Genomic DNA, 15,541 nt, shown 5'->3' with positions numbered 1-15,541 from the left:
AATGATTGCAATAATCTTTTGTCAGTTTACTCAATCCAAACACATGACATGCTAGCCCAGCTGACTTGTTATAATATGCATGTGTTTTGTTTCATACATGTTTTATCATATACCTGTACAGGTTGGTGTCAGATTTGGTGAAAGAACATCCTGATCACTGGGATGTTTACCTGGCTGCCAGTGTGTTCAGCTTCTGCTGCAAGGAGCACCCCACCACTAGACAAATACCTCTGTCTCTGCTGCGCTGCAGAGGGACTCAGTCTGTCTCCACCTCACCAAGAAAGCTGCCTGTAAGTTGGAGGCTGACCGTGTTTAGACTCACAGGTCACAACTAAAATCACCAATGAATGAAGTAATGTACATCAAATATCATAGAAATAGGTATTTTTAAAGACTGAATAATATTGTCATATTTTTTCCTTTAGCTTTTAAACTGACTTGGGCTTTGATCACTCTGTTTGCATTGCAGTACAATGGGATTAAAGGAAGAACCTTTGTCATACTAGAGGCCCAACCACCTACAAAGGAAGTCTGTGTGGAGTGCAATCAGTGCTTGGAATGGATGTTGGTCACTCAGGACTCTGAGCTGAAGAGATATGAGGAGATGAAACTTGGGGATGAGGACTACACCCACACCTGTGTGAGCTGCAGGGTGGCCATGAGCTGCAGGGTGGCCCTGGAGGTCATGAGAGGTTAGCAGACAAGGACATGAAGAACTGGATGTAAATGAGAAAGCTTTTCAAACAAGGACTGAAAAGATGGAGGATATAATAAGGACGTTGGAAACCAAGTGGTGGTGAAGGAAGATGTTGATATAGGAGTGAAGAGGTTATAGGAGTGAAGGTTCCTAGTGGAAGAAGTACATGTTGTGTATGTATTTGTATAAGTTGCTCTGATGACCCTTTTGTCATTAAAAACAACGGTATAAAGTGTTTAAATTACATTTTGATTGTGTTTCTTAATTAAATAAAAACTAAAATGTTATCTGAATAAAATTAGAACAGTTTTTATTTTCACCCCGTCCAGCCACTGGCGGTATTGTCCTACTTATTCCTTTGCCACCCAGCATAAACCACCAATGATGCAGAGAAGAAGAGTGACGAAAATGCAGGAAGTAATTAGCTAAGGAGAGTCAGTCAAGAAAACTGATGTACTTTCAAGGCTACGGTAAGCATTAACACGCATATTGTCAAATATTCCAACACCAGCGACTAATACACGAATCAAGCATACATGCGGTTATTACAGTGTTTAGTTTTGTTAGTTTGTTGAAACGTCATCTCAAGAACTTCGAAGTTCCGTGTCAGCATCATCGCTACCACACCGCTAGCCAGCTAACGTTAACTTGTTATGCAATGACTGATTATTACTTGCTTTTGAACTTGTCTTCTCATATTTGAGCTTCGGATATTAAACAGCTAACCACTTATGTTACCACGAGGTCAGACAGGTTTAGTTGTTTACATATATTGACATACTATCTGAAATATTAGCTATCCAGCTACTTTGCTTGAAATGCGTGAGGAACTGAGATTCCCCCGCCCATTGTGCCCCTGACCTGACAAGCTAGCAACCCAGATTGCTAGTTTCTAAGCTCGCAACAAATTTTTTAGCCCTATATAGGTAAATTACTGTAGTTTCAGACTGTAACCACCATGTCAATTGGCTAACGCAAAGGCATTGAATTGAGGATGTTCGCTAGGTGTTGTCTCCTTTGTGTCATATCCTTACCTTTGGTCCCCTGAGTCATGTACAGTCATTATGAAGTTTCTTATCTCGGGCTGATCTGAGAACAGAGCTCAGGAGACAGTTGAGTCCAAGTGGAATTGATGACACACATTTCAAGAAGGAAACATTCCAAACGTCAGAGAGAAACAACAGCCCAGTGATTTCCACAGAAGGCATATTTTTCTGTGTAATAAAACACTTTGTGAATACTTGTGGAGGGGTAATGCCTCATATCTCTTTTTCTCCACTGTTCTCTCCGCCCTGTGTAGATGTCCTGCTTTGAGAGTGATAAGAGCAGCCTGGAGAATGATGAAGCGTGTTGTGGTGGGGCGACCGCGTCACAGCTGTCCAACTGTGCGCTGGCCATGCTGGAGAAAGAGGGCAGCGACTCTGCGCTGAGCCCCACGGAGAGTACCCCCATCAGCCTACAGGGCGGCGCCCCACTGCAAGGCTACGACGTGGAGTTCGACCCTCCGCTGGAGAGCAAGTACGAGTGCCCCATCTGCCTCATGGCCCTGAGGGCAGCCGTGCAGACGCCGTGCGGCCATCGCTTCTGCCGCAGCTGCATCGAGAAGTCCATCCGGTAAGCCTCCCTGGTACCAAATAACAATATTTGCTTATTCCTTTACCCCTGCACCCACAATTATCTCTGCATGTTTATTGTCAACATTAAAGTTGTTGAGGACAGAGAACTGAACTATGGGGCATTTTGCATTTTATAATCATTACTCCTCTTATTAGAGATGCTGGGGTTAAAGGTCATTTATTTATTTCATGAATCAACCTTATTATTACAGCAGTACAACATCCATGTCAATGTGCCGGGGTTGTCGCCACGCCGCATTTCTGTCATAGGGATGACGCATGAGGTTTATTTTGGGTTTTTTAAAAACCCTGCAGGTTACAGGAACATCTAAAACGAGAGAGTATGTAGAAATAACAATAGACCTATATTTTCATATAAATGCCCTTTTTCTGGCCCTCGTATCGATTTTGACAAACAAATCGGTCATAAAAAGATCTGTGTGGCCCTCCATAGAGTTTCCAAATCCCGATGTGGCGCTGGAGCCAAAAATGTTTTCGCGCCAGTCTGAGATCGACTCAAGTTTTTGCTTTAACTCCTGGAGAGGTCATAGTAAATATGCCTGTAAATATTCAACTCTCAAATGATTTTTGTTGGCCACCAGATAAGATGGGCAATGCAGGTGATTCTATAATGCAGAACATCTCTATACATCATATAGCTATGCATTACAACAGCCACATGACATAACATTTGGGATTATCCATGACTGTCAATCATTCACTGATTTGGTGGCCAATGACAGCCTCTTGGGTTACTGACTTACTGGGTAAATGATTGGCCATATTGTGGAAGATTTGGAGGCCATTCTTCCCTCTGTCACTACCTTCACTTCCCCACAATTACAGTACCAAGCTACCATCTATACTGCAGCACTGTTGTGATGTTTTGTATTCTGTGTTCATCATTGGTGCTCTTTTCTGAATTTGCTGAATGACACGTATTTGTATGTCCCTTTTGACAAGATGATGACGATGAATACATGTACAGTTTCTTCAAATGAATAGTCCTCAAAGGATAATGGTAGTAAGTGATCTCAAAAAGGAGCCTTCTCATTGGACAAGTTTAGGTAGTAGGGCCTACCTCCATTTTAAAATAGTTTATCCTGTTGATTAATGAATGAAACCCTTGTCCCAAGCATCATACTGATCTCTCTCTCTCTTTCTTCCCCCCCTCCCAGTGATACAGGGCAGAGGTGTCCAGTGGATAACGAGGTACTACGGGAAGACCAGCTGTTCCCAGATAACTTTGCCAAGCGGGAGATCCTCTCCCTAACGGTGCGCTGCACCAACGTAGGCTGCGCTGACAAAATGGAGCTTCGCCGCCTGGATGTAGGCATCCTTCTCCACAGACAATGGCTGACACCTTAGTTCATATCACTTCAACCGTGTTGCCATGTTGAAACCAAATGATTCGCTCACTCTGCCATCTCACCCTGCCAGGGCCATGTTATGAAATGTGAGTTTGCCACCGTGCCGTGCCCGCTGTGCCAGGACGCGGTGTGGAAGAGCCAGCTAGAGATTCACCAAAGTCAACACTGCCAGCGGAGACCTGTGTCCTGTCCCGACTGTGTAGAGAGCTTTGTTTACGAGGACAGCAAGGTAAGCATCACCAACTTGTTCATGCTGAGTGCACTATCCTGAATAAATAGAGATTCATTGGATTGAATAGCGGTTGCACCGCCTCAGTTAGCTCAGCTAGCAGCACAGCGCTTTCAAAGAAAATGTGACCATATTCTCAGTCAGTAAGTAACTGTATTCATTCTCCATTTGAGCTCCCCTTTAATGTTCACTGAACAAAGTGGATAGACTGTCTGTTATTTCTGAAGGTGGTCATGTGACAGACAGCCTTTTGAACATGTTTTGTTTTTGTTGTGTCCTCAGGTTCATGAGTCGCTGTGTCCCTTTGCCAACGTGGTGTGTCAGTACTGCGGTATGGAGCTCATCAGAGACCAGGTGGGGATGGACACCTGATGGCTGCCGTTTTAGATTCAGCTGATTACTAAACCTATGAGATGATGATGATGTAGAACAGTAGTCCTGATTACTAAACCTATGAGATGATGATGATGATGATGGTGTAGAACAGTAGTCCTGATTACTAAACCTATGAGATGATGATGGTGGTGTAGAACAGTAGTCCTGATTACTAAACCTATGAGATGATGATGATGATGATGGTGTAGAACAGTAGTCCTGATTACTAAACCTATGAGATGATGATGATGGTGTAGAACAGTAGTCCTGATTACTAAACCTATGAGATGATGATGATGATGGTGTAGAACAGTAGTCCTGATTACTAAACCTATGAGATGATGATGATGGTGTAGAACAGTAGTCCTGATTACTAAACCTATGAGATGATGATGATGGTGGTGGTGTAGAACAGTAGTCCTGATTACTAAACCTATGAGATGATGATGATGGTGGTGGTGTAGAACAGTAGTCCTGATTACTAAACCTATGAGATGATGATGATGGTGTAGAACAGTCGTCCTGATTACTAAACCTATGAGATGATGGTGGTGTAGAGCAGTAGTCCTGATTACTAAACCTATGAGATGATGATGGTGGTGGAGAGCAGGAGTCTACAACGTGTGGCTCGTGGGCAAATTTTGGTCCAGTTCACATCTGCTTGCGGCCCACACAATCAGGACTATCAGGACTGTTTAACTCAATCGTTCATGAATAGTTGTGGACTGCTAAACTTTGCTGGGCGGCAATGGACCGCAATGCTAGCCCTTGGACACAGATAGGTTGCCTACCTTTCCTCTGGGAAAAAGTATCTCTTTGTAACAAGCTTCTACACAGGTCAAGCGATGTAGGATCTGACTCAGTGGTGGAATAACTTTGGTGTGGCTGTTTTTGTTTCAGTTGGAATCTCACTATGACACAGACTGTCCGAAGGCTCCGATCGCCTGCACCTTCAGCACTTTTGGATGTGGAGAGATGGTAGGTCACTGAGTCAACCTCAACACATTCTTAGTCATTTACCACCTATGCTCTGTGACTACTTTGCCTTGTCTAAAATAAACCCCATAATCCAAGACCAAGATGCCCAAGATCCACTTGTCGTGGCCTCTGGCAGGACTAGGTAGAGTTTCCACAACTACTCCTATCCAGCCGATACTTTCAGGTCTAACAAAAGAGGGTTTTTAAACCGGACAAGGCTACCACTTCCAACTTTTGGTTCAACACAGTGGCTCTTTTTAAAGTGTTTATGTGCTATTTCAGATGCAGCGTAATGACCTGGCGCAGCACATGCAGGAGTTCACTCAGATGCACATGCGCTGCATGGCTGAGTACCTGCACAGGCACAGCCTTACCGGGTACACCCAGCCACCTTCTTCTGACGACCGAGGGGCTGCCGCTGCAGAGCTGGGGGCACACGCAGGAGCTAGCAGCAGTGGCGCCCCCTGCCAGTGCTGCGGGGAACTGCAGACCATGCGGGAGACCACCCAGCAGCTGGAGGGCCGTCTGGTGCGGCAGGACCACCAGCTACGTGAGCTGAGCGTTCAGGTGGAACAGATACAAATTCATTCTCTCATTTGTGACGTTGAATTCACTTGTTTGGATAAAAACGTCTACAACTAAATGGCCATTTTGTTTTCTATTACCATTATCCCCCAGGCTGTCCTGGTGGCTGAGCTCCGTCGTAAGGTCACCTCGCTGGAGGAGAACCTAAAGGAGCTGGAGGCCAAGCAGTGCCAGGGCGTGTACGTGTGGCCCTTGGAGGGCTTCTCGGGCTACCTACGTACCCAGGCTGCCGGACAGCCCGTTGTGGTGCACAGCCCGGGCTTCTACACGGGCCGGCCGGGCTACAAGCTGTGTCTGCGCCTCCACCTCCAAACGCCCTCGGCCCAGCGATGCTCCAACTACATCTCACTGTTTGTTCACACCATGCAGGGGGAATTTGATGGGCAGCTGTCGTGGCCCTTCCAAGGCACCATCCGTCTGGCCGTGCTGGACCAAGGGCCTGATGGCCAGCACCATGTGGAGGTGATGGAGACCAAACCTGACCTGCAGGCCTTCCAGAGGCCCACCATACAGAGGAACCCCAAGGGCTTTGGCTACGTCACCTTCCTGCACCTGATGGAGCTGCAGCAGCGGGGGTTTGTGCACGATGACACGCTGCTGGTGCGCTGCGAGGTGACGCCGCGCTTCGACACCGCCCTGAGGCGCGAGGGGGCGGCCATGCAGCCCAGAGGGCCCGAGGCCTCGCTGTGAGGACCCTTTTAACGTTCCGGCGACGAGGTCATTCGCCACCAACGTTATCAGTACAAAGTATCAGTTTGCCATTTTCCTGACTTCTTGTATCGCACAGGATCATTGCATTGGGTTCAGTCATGACCAACCTCATGGGAAAGTGTACTGCTCAGTTGTGGGTTTTATCTCCAACTCCAAAAGGCTTTTCTTTGCTGTAGCTTTTGAGAGTGATGGACTGGATGTTGGTGGCGATTAACACCAAGGTTCCCTGCAACAAGTCGAGAGCTTGGGGCTATATGGTTTTATCTGCAGTTTTGTCCAAATTTAGTTATTGACATTAGCCTTATTCTGTTCAATGTTCTCTACCTATATATTACTCTAAATACCCCAATTCATGTTCAGTTCAAAAGAATACAAGATAAAAAATTGCTGACACCATTCAAACCAATGAGGGTTCAGAACTTTAAAGCCGATCTCACAATCATCTATTTGCAGACAGAACGTTCTAGTCCCAAGCTCTGTGTTCCATCACTTATCCAGCAATATGTCGCAGGCTACTGTACTGTTCCAAATAGATAGGATTACAAAATGTCTTATGATGCCTACATTAGGTTGTAATAAACATGACTTTGGTTTCAGTACATCGTTCTTCGTAACAGCTTTGTAGTGGAGACCGGCAAAGTCTCGTTAATTATCATAACATGGTATTACAGTTTATATTTATGTCAAGCTCAAAGTCATGTTTATGACAACTTTATGTTGGCATTAAAGAAGCCAATTCAAATAAGATGTTACCATCTCTAAGCAGGAGATGACCAGAGGCAGAACTACCTATCAACTTATTGTACATCCTGGATGACGAGTGAGTCAGGATCACTGGCATTTCACTGGTCTTCTGGTTGGACGATCATACAAGCAAGATGGGGGCAACATCCTAACCTGGGTCTTAATGCACAGCTCTTCTGTCTGTGAAAATGTGGAATGATGTGGCATCCCTTAAAACCTCTTCTGGAGAAGAGATTTCCTGAACAATGGCTGTGAGATTGGACATACAATAAGCAGTTACATATGAATGAGTTGGTATACACAGTGGTGTAAAGTACTTATGTACAAATACTTAAGTACTACTTAAGGCTGTTTTTTTTTGGTGGGTGTCTGTACTTTACTATTTATATTTTTGTCAACTTTTACTCTACTACATTTCTAAAGAAAAGAATGTGCTCTTTACTCCATACATTTTCCCTGACAGCCAAACCAGCTCGTTACACTTGGAAATGCTCGGGCTGGAGAGCTATATGGTCCAATCATGCACATATCAGTTTTTTAACCTTCATTTTAACAGGGAAGAAATTGAGGCCTAGGTTTCTTTTCCAGATCTGCCCTGTATAATACAATATAAATAATCACATTATACACAACATATTACAATACAAAACACAGTCATGTGAAGCACTAATAAAACATCACAAATCATTCAGAAAAAGTGACATTCCTCCACAAGTAAGTCCCCAATCAATACGTTAAATTGCCTCAAACAGCACCAGAACATCAAAATAAAATGTATTTATATTTTGGGGGGCAATACGGTGCATTTTAAGGTAAAACCAGATTTACCTAGCTCGGTGGAGACCCTAGGAACGTCCAGTTAACGGGTTAGGCAACTCAGGTGTCTATACTTCAACAGCAAAGTTAGATAAGATGGAAGTTTATGAAGCAGGGCCTTGTAACCAAAAAGGGAGTAATGTAGAGACCTACGGGTCTTTAGCGAAGTCTAGCCAACCTTTTGATACAGGATGCAGTGATGTGATGAGTATCAAATCTGTCTCCTGTAACAACGAAGGGCAATATGGTAGATGGAATCCATAGTTTTAAGAGTAGTAGCAACTGCACTTGGATAAATAATCACCATAATCAAGAACAGATTAAAAGGTTGACTGAATAATCTGCTTCCTACTGCTGAGAGAAAGGCACCATGGCTTTCTGTAGAAAGAAGACCGCTTTAAGTCTTTGCTTCTTAACCAGCTCATCTGGTTTTTTTAAACGTCAAATCCATATCAATCCAAATGCCTTATTATTTATATGCGGAACACGTTCGATTGGAGAACCATCTAATGAGGGAACATGTAGTACATCTGAAACATTCTGAGTTTAAAATGTTTTATTTAGTTTTGTCCATATTAAGCACACGTTTTAAATCAGCAAGGGATTCCTACATAGCTCTAAAAGCTGACTAGTTTTGACACAGCCAGATCAATGGGGGAGGCAGGTAGCCTGGTGGTTAGAGAGGCAGGTAGCCTGGTGGTTAGAGAGGCAGGTAGCCTGGTGGTTAGAGAGGCAGGTAGCCTGGTGGTTAGAGAGGCAGGTAGCCTGGTGGTTAGAGAGGCAGGTAGCCTGGTGGTTAGAGAGGCAGGTAGCCTGGTGGTTAGAGTGTTGGGCTAGTAACCAGCAGGTAGCCTGTTGGTTAGAGTGTTGGACTAGTAACCAGCAGGTAGCCTGGTGGTTAGAGTGTTGGACTAGTAACCAGCAGGTAGCCTAGTGGTTAGAGCGTTGGACTAGTAACCAGCAGGTAGTCTGGTGGTTAGAGCGTTGGACTAGTAACTAGCAGGTAGCCTGGTGGTTAGAGTGTTGGACTAGTAACCAGCAGGTAGCCTGGTGGTTAGAGTGTTGGACTAGTAACCAGCAGGTAGCCTGGTGGTTAGAGTGTTGGACTAGTAACCAGCAGGTAGCCTGGTGGTTAGAGTGTTGGACTAGTAACCAGCAGGTAGCCTGGTGGTTAGAGTGTTGGACTAGTAACCAGCAGGTAGCCTGGTGGTTAGAGTGTTGGACTAGTAACCAGCAGGTAGCCTGGTGGTTAGTGTTGGACTAGTAACCAGCAGGTAGCCTGGTGGTTAGTGTTGGACTAGTAACCAGCAGGTAGCCTGGTGGTTAGTGTTGGACTAGTAACCAGCAGGTAGCCTGGTGGTTAGTGTTGGACTAGTAACCAGCAGGTAGCCTGGTGGTTAGTGTTGGACTAGTAACCAGCAGGTAGCCTGGTGGTTAGAGTGTTGGACTAGTAACTAGCAGGTAGCCTGGTGGTTAGTGTTGGACTAGTAACCAGCAGGTCGCCTGCTGGTTAGAGTGTTGGACTAGTAACCAGCAGGTAGCCTGGTGGTTAGAGTGTTGGACTAGTAACCAGCAGGTCGCCTGCTGGTTAGAGTGTTGGACTAGTAACCAGCAGGTAGCCTGGTGGTTAGAGTGTTGGACTAGTAACCAGCAGGTAGCCTGGTGGTTAGAGTGTTGGACTAGTAACCAGCAGGTAACCTGGTGGTTAGAGTGTAGGACTAGTAACTGGAAGGTTTATAGATCGAATCCCCGTACTGACAATGGAAAACTGTCATTCTGCCCCTGAACAAGGCAGTTAACCCACTGTTCCCCTGAACAAGGCAGTTAACCCACTGTTCCCCGGTAGGCCGTCATTGTAAATAAGAATTTGTTCTTAACTCACTTGCCTAGTTAAATAAAATAAAATAGTCGGGGCAATAGTGTACATAATAGTATCATCCACATTTAAATGAAGTTAACAGATTGACCAATGGTGTTAATATAAAGAGTGAATAGAAATGGTCCCAAAATCGGGATTTGACCGTTTTTCAGAATTTACACGGGTTCCCATTACAATCCGAAAGAGCAGTTACATAATCCGATTTAGCCTTGCTGATTTGTCTTGCACAATGATTCCTCAGTTGCTTAAAGCTTGCCAGTCCGGGCCTAAGCCTGCGTTCCTGGCCTTGACCCAAGCATCACCTCTTTTATAAATGACTTCTGATCATTCTGGAGTGTACCAGGCATTCCATCTACCTTTAACCCTTCATTTTTTTGAAGGGAGCATGATTATCCACAATAGTATTGAAGACATCTGCAAAAAGGCTGAAAGCTAAATCATGTTGATGGATAGCTGAAATACAATCAAGGTCACTAAAATAAAGATGAAAAGCCTGTTCACTTAAGTTTTTAAAGTTCCTCTTTGTGTTCAGATGAGGTTTAGATTTGTGTTGTCTCACATCTCTAACACAAACAACAGTCAGTTTATTTTATTATTTTACCCCCCCCCCCCCCTTTTTTTCTCCCCAATTTCGTCATTTTCAATTTTGATCTTGTCTCATCGCTGCAACTCCCCAACGGGCTCGGGAGCGGTGACGGTCGAGTCATGTGTCCTCCGTACATATGACCCACCAAATCATGCTCCTTAATGAAACACCTGCCAGCTTGGAGGAAACACCGTCCAACTGACGACTGAAGTCAGCCTGCAGGCGCCCAGCCAGCCTCAAGGAGTCGCTAGAGCGCGATGAGCCAAGTAAAGCCCCCTGGCCAAACCCTCCCCTAACCCGGACGACACTGGGCCAATTGTGCTCTGTCCTATGGGACTCCGGTCACGGCCGGTTGTGATACAGCCTGGGATCAAACCCGGGTCTGTAGTGACACCTTAGACCGCTGTGTCACCCGGGAGGCCCTGGCAATGGGCAGTTTCAGTCAATACCAGATTATCTGGATTCGCCTGCATAGCCCAGATCTTGATGTAATCAAGATTAGGAACTAAGCTCCTAATGTTCAGATGCATCAACCCAGGTCTTTTGCGATTTTTAAAGTCACATGGAAACTAACTCCAACAAGCTACGTTCAATAGATGGTTACAGGCCCTGTCTGATGGTTAATATTGATATAGTTGGTATGGCTATCAGATTGCATAGGACTGCACCATTTGGTCGATCCCCATTAGTAATAGCCGAAGGCGTAGAAATGGGATATAACACATTGTCATCCCTACTGCCTCTGATCTGATGGACTCACTGAACACAAATACTTTGTTGGTAAATTATGGTGGAGTATTGGAGTGGTGGAGTATTGGAGTGGTGGAGTGTTGGAGTGTCTTCTGTCCGTAAATGAGAAAAACAAACAAGAAAATGGTGCCGTCTGCTTTAATATAAGGAATACGATGTGTAGCATTTGCTTTAGAATTTTTGTTTAAAAATATTTAAAAATATCAGAATTGACTACTTTTTACACCACTGTATTTAAGTACATTTTAAACCAAATACTTTGACTTTTACTTAAGTAGTATTTTACTGGGTAACTTTCACTTTTACTTGAGTAATTTTCTATTAAGATATCTTTACTTCTACTCAAGTATGACAATTGAGTACTTTTCCCACCACTGGGTATACATAAGGCATTCATAACATGTATGAAACCAGTCGTGACACCTTCATGAATGATACAGTATCATAACACATTTATTCAGCATCATGTATAAGGGGCCTACGGTGTATCCACCAGTTAGCAGACTCTTTCCATAGGATACTGAACCAATGGAAACACAGTCACAGGTACTGAGAAAACTACGCTTTGCTTTGTGTATTGCTCAACAGGGAAAAAATGTACTCTTGCATCAAAGTTACTGTAGGTGCTTGTGTCAACAAGTGGCATGATTCCATTCCTAACAATTAACATCCATCCAGTCCATTCATACCCAGAAATGGAAGTCAACCAGGGAGAGGACGGAGTGAGTTATCCGTTTGGAATTAGATCAATGCCTTCTGTTGCCAAGAAAGACTCAAGACTATTGAGCAGAGTCATAATAAATGTTCTCCCTGTGTCTGTGGCGTTATTAGCAGAGCAGTGGAGATAATACATGTTCTCCCTGTGTCTGTGGCGTTATTAGCAGAGCAGTGGAGATAATACATGTTCTCCCTGTGTCTGTGGCGTTATTAGCAGAGCAGTGGAGATAATACATGTTCTCCCTGTGTTTGTGGCGTTATTAGCAGAGCAGTGGAGATAATACATGTTCTCCCTGTGTCTGTGGCGTTATTTTGTGGCCTCACATCACATCAATGGATGAAGATTGTTGACCACATCATACAGTAGCTACAATTGACAATTGGATGAGGCTATGGAGCTATGGAGACATCCTCACCCACCAGAATGGATAACTTACTCTCATACGTTTAATCCCACTGGACTTTGGATTGTTTCTTGTGGAATAAGTGGAATATATTTGTGTGGACATATATGCCTTACTGTGTTGTTTTGTTTAAAATCAATTTAAAAAGCTGCAAATCTGTCTGCAGTCTACATAGATCAGTAATCTCTACAGTACAGTGCCTTCAGAAAGTATTCATACCCCTTGACTTATTCCACATTTTGTTGTGTTACAGGCTGAATTCAAAATAGATTAAGTAGATTTGTTTCCTCACACACAATACCACATAATGAAAAAGTATTTTTTTTTAAATGTATTGCAAATTAAATATAGAAATATCTAATGTACATAAGTATTTACACCCCAGAGTCAATACTTTATAGATCACCTTTGGCAGTGATTACAGTTGTGAGTGTTTCTGGGTAAGTCTCTCAGAGCTTTACGCACCTGGATTTTGCAACATTTGCCCATGTATTATTTTCTAAATTCTTCCAGCTCTGTTAAATTGGTTAAATTGGTTGTTGATCATTGCTAGACAACCATTTTCAGGTCTTGCCATAGATTTTCAATTTGATTTAAGTCAAAACTGTAACTTGGTCACTTGGGAACATTCACTGTCTTCTTGGTAAGCAACTCCAGTGTAGTTTTGTCATTGTGTTTTAGGTTATTGTCCTGCTGGAAGATGAATTAATCTCCCATTATCTGGTGGAAAGCAGACTGAACCAGGTTTTCCTCTAGGATTTTGCCTGTGCTTACTTCCATTCCATTTATTTTTATCCTGAAAAACTCCCCGGTTCTTAACGATTACAAGCATACACATAACATGATGCAGCAGCCACTGTGGTTGAAAATATGGAGAGTGGTACTAACATGGCTATATACAGGAAGTAGAAACTAACATGGCTATATACAGGGAGTAGAAACTAACATGGCTATATACAGGAAGTAGAAACTAACATGGCTATATACAGGGAGTAGAAACTAACATGGCTATATACAGGAAGTAGAAACTAACATGGCTATATACAGGGAGTAGAAACTAACATGGCTATATACAGGGAGTAGAAACTAACATGGCTATATACAGGGAGTAGAAATTAACATGGCTATATACAGGAAGTAGAAATTAACATGGCTATATACAGGGAGTAGAAATTAACATGGCTATATACAGGGAGTAGAAACTAACACGGCTATATACAGGAAGTAGAAACTAACACGGCTATATACAGGGAGTAGAAATTAACAAGTCACGTTGGTATAAAGGGATCGGGAGACAGGCGCAGGAATGCGTCATATGTTTTTTTATTTACCCAAATTACAGCGTACCATGTAAAGGCACGGGGATGAAGACCAAACAAACACATATACAAAACACAGGGTTGAAACCCAAACAAAAGAGCGAGGAGTACCTTGAATAAATACACGGGGCACACAATGATTCCACACGGGACGAGACCCATAATCATCTGTGCAATACACGCGGCACGAGAGCCAAAACAACACAGCACAGGTACTCACACAACCAACGGACATTGTAACAATAATCGACAGTCCCAATGGCAAACCAAAGGGCACACTTATACAATTACTAATCATTGGGAAATGGGCACCAGGTGTGCGCAATCAACAGTTCCGGGGGGATCCGTGACAACATGGCTATATACAGGAAGTAGAAATTAATATGGCTATATACAGGGAGTAGAAACTAACATGGCTATATACAGGAAGTAGAAACTAACATGGCTATATACAGGGAGTAGAAACTTACATGGCTATATACAGGGAGTAGAAACTAACATGGCTATATACAGGGAGTAGAAACTAACATGGCTATATACAGGGAGTAGAAACTAACATGGCTATATACAGGGAGTAGAAACTAACATGGCTATATACAGGGAGTAGAAACTAACATGACTATATACAGGGAGTAGAAACTAACATGGCTATATACGGGAAGTAGAAACTAACATGGCTATATACAGGGAGTAGAAACTAACATGGCTATATACAGGGAGTAGAAACTAACATGGCTATATACGGGAAGTAGAAACTAACATGGCTATATACGGGAAGTAGAAACTAACATGGCTATATACGGGAAGTAGAAACTAACATGGCTATATACAGGGAGTAGAAACTAACATGGCTATATACGGGGAGTAGAAACTAACATGGCTATATACAGGGAGTAGAAACTAACATGGCTATATACAGGAAGTAAAAACTAACATGGCTATATAGTAGGCTTGATTACCAAAAATGACGGGACAGCCTACAGGGAGGAGGTGAGGGCTCTGGTCATGTGGTGCCAGGAAAATAACCTCTCACTCAACTTCAACAAAACAAAGGAGCTGATCGTGGACTTCAGGAAACAGCAGAGGGAGCACACCCCTATCCACATTGACAGGACCGCAGTGGAGAAGGTGGAAAGCTTCAAGTTCCTCTGCATACACATCACTGACAAACTGAAATGGTCCACCCACACAGACAGTGTGGTGAAGAAGGCGTAACACCGCCCTTTCAATCTCAAGAGGCTGAAGAAATTTGTCTTGGCACCTAAAACCCTCCCACACTTATACAGATGCACAATTGAGAGCATCCTGCCGGGCTGTATCACCGCCTGGTACTGCATCTGCTCCGTCCACAACCGCAGTGGGTGGTGCAGTCTGCCCAACGCATTACCGGGGGCAAACTACTTGCCCTCCAGGACACCTAGAGCACCCGATGTCACAGGAAGGCCAAAAAGATCATCAAGGACAGTAAACACTCAAGCCACTGCCTGTTTACCCCCCTATCATCCAGAAGGTGAGTCCACTACAGGTGCATCAAAGCTGGAACCGAGAGACTAACAAACAGCTTCTATCTCAAGGCCATGAGACTGTTAAATAGCCATCACTAACACATAGAGGCTGCTGCCGATATACATAGACTGGAAATCACTGGCCACTTTAATAATGGAACACCAGTCACTTTAATAATGTTTACATATTTTGCATTACTGCATTAATCATTTCTATTTTCTTATTAAAATCATTGATCCATAAGAGAACACACGACCAA

The 15,541-nt window shown here is 43.7% G+C and overlaps 2 protein-coding genes across 2 annotated transcripts; both read left to right on the top strand.

Annotated features, from left to right (window-relative positions):
* Window positions 1-158: 158 nt before the first annotated feature.
* LOC129849326 (uncharacterized) lies at window positions 159-941 on the top strand (the record flags this gene model as incomplete). Its single annotated transcript, XM_055916262.1, is given in 2 exon segments — window positions 159-290; window positions 470-941. Coding segments are annotated over 2 exon segments (360 nt in total), but the record flags the coding sequence as incomplete, so codon positions are not given.
* Window positions 942-1,057: 116 nt separating this feature from the next.
* LOC129849325 (TNF receptor-associated factor 6-like) lies at window positions 1,058-12,818 on the top strand. Its single transcript, XM_055916261.1, has 8 exons — window positions 1,058-1,167; window positions 1,998-2,311; window positions 3,492-3,642; window positions 3,754-3,912; window positions 4,195-4,266; window positions 5,188-5,265; window positions 5,548-5,832; window positions 5,944-12,818. The coding sequence occupies exons 2-8, from the start codon at window positions 1,998-2,000 to the stop codon at window positions 6,538-6,540; spliced, it is 1,656 nt and encodes a 551-aa protein (XP_055772236.1). The 5' UTR covers window positions 1,058-1,167; the 3' UTR covers window positions 6,541-12,818.
* Window positions 12,819-15,541: the final 2,723 nt, after the last annotated feature.

Source organism: Salvelinus fontinalis, unplaced genomic scaffold, assembly GCF_029448725.1.
Source record: "Salvelinus fontinalis isolate EN_2023a unplaced genomic scaffold, ASM2944872v1 scaffold_1441, whole genome shotgun sequence".
Classification (NCBI taxonomy): Eukaryota; Metazoa; Chordata; class Actinopteri; order Salmoniformes; family Salmonidae; genus Salvelinus; species Salvelinus fontinalis.
Note: the sequence above shows the minus strand (reverse complement) of the source record. Positions and strands in the feature narration are given on the sequence as shown.

Coding starts and splice junctions, on each gene's coding strand:
- LOC129849325 (XM_055916261.1), top strand. CDS start 1,998: ATGTCCTGCTTTGAGAGTGATAAGAGCAGCCTGGAGAATGATGAAGCG. Junction 4,267..5,187: donor TGGAGCTCATCAGAGACCAG/GTGGGGATGGAC, acceptor TTTTTGTTTCAG/TTGGAATCTCACTATGACAC. Junction 5,266..5,547: donor CTTTTGGATGTGGAGAGATG/GTAGGTCACTGA, acceptor GTGCTATTTCAG/ATGCAGCGTAATGACCTGGC.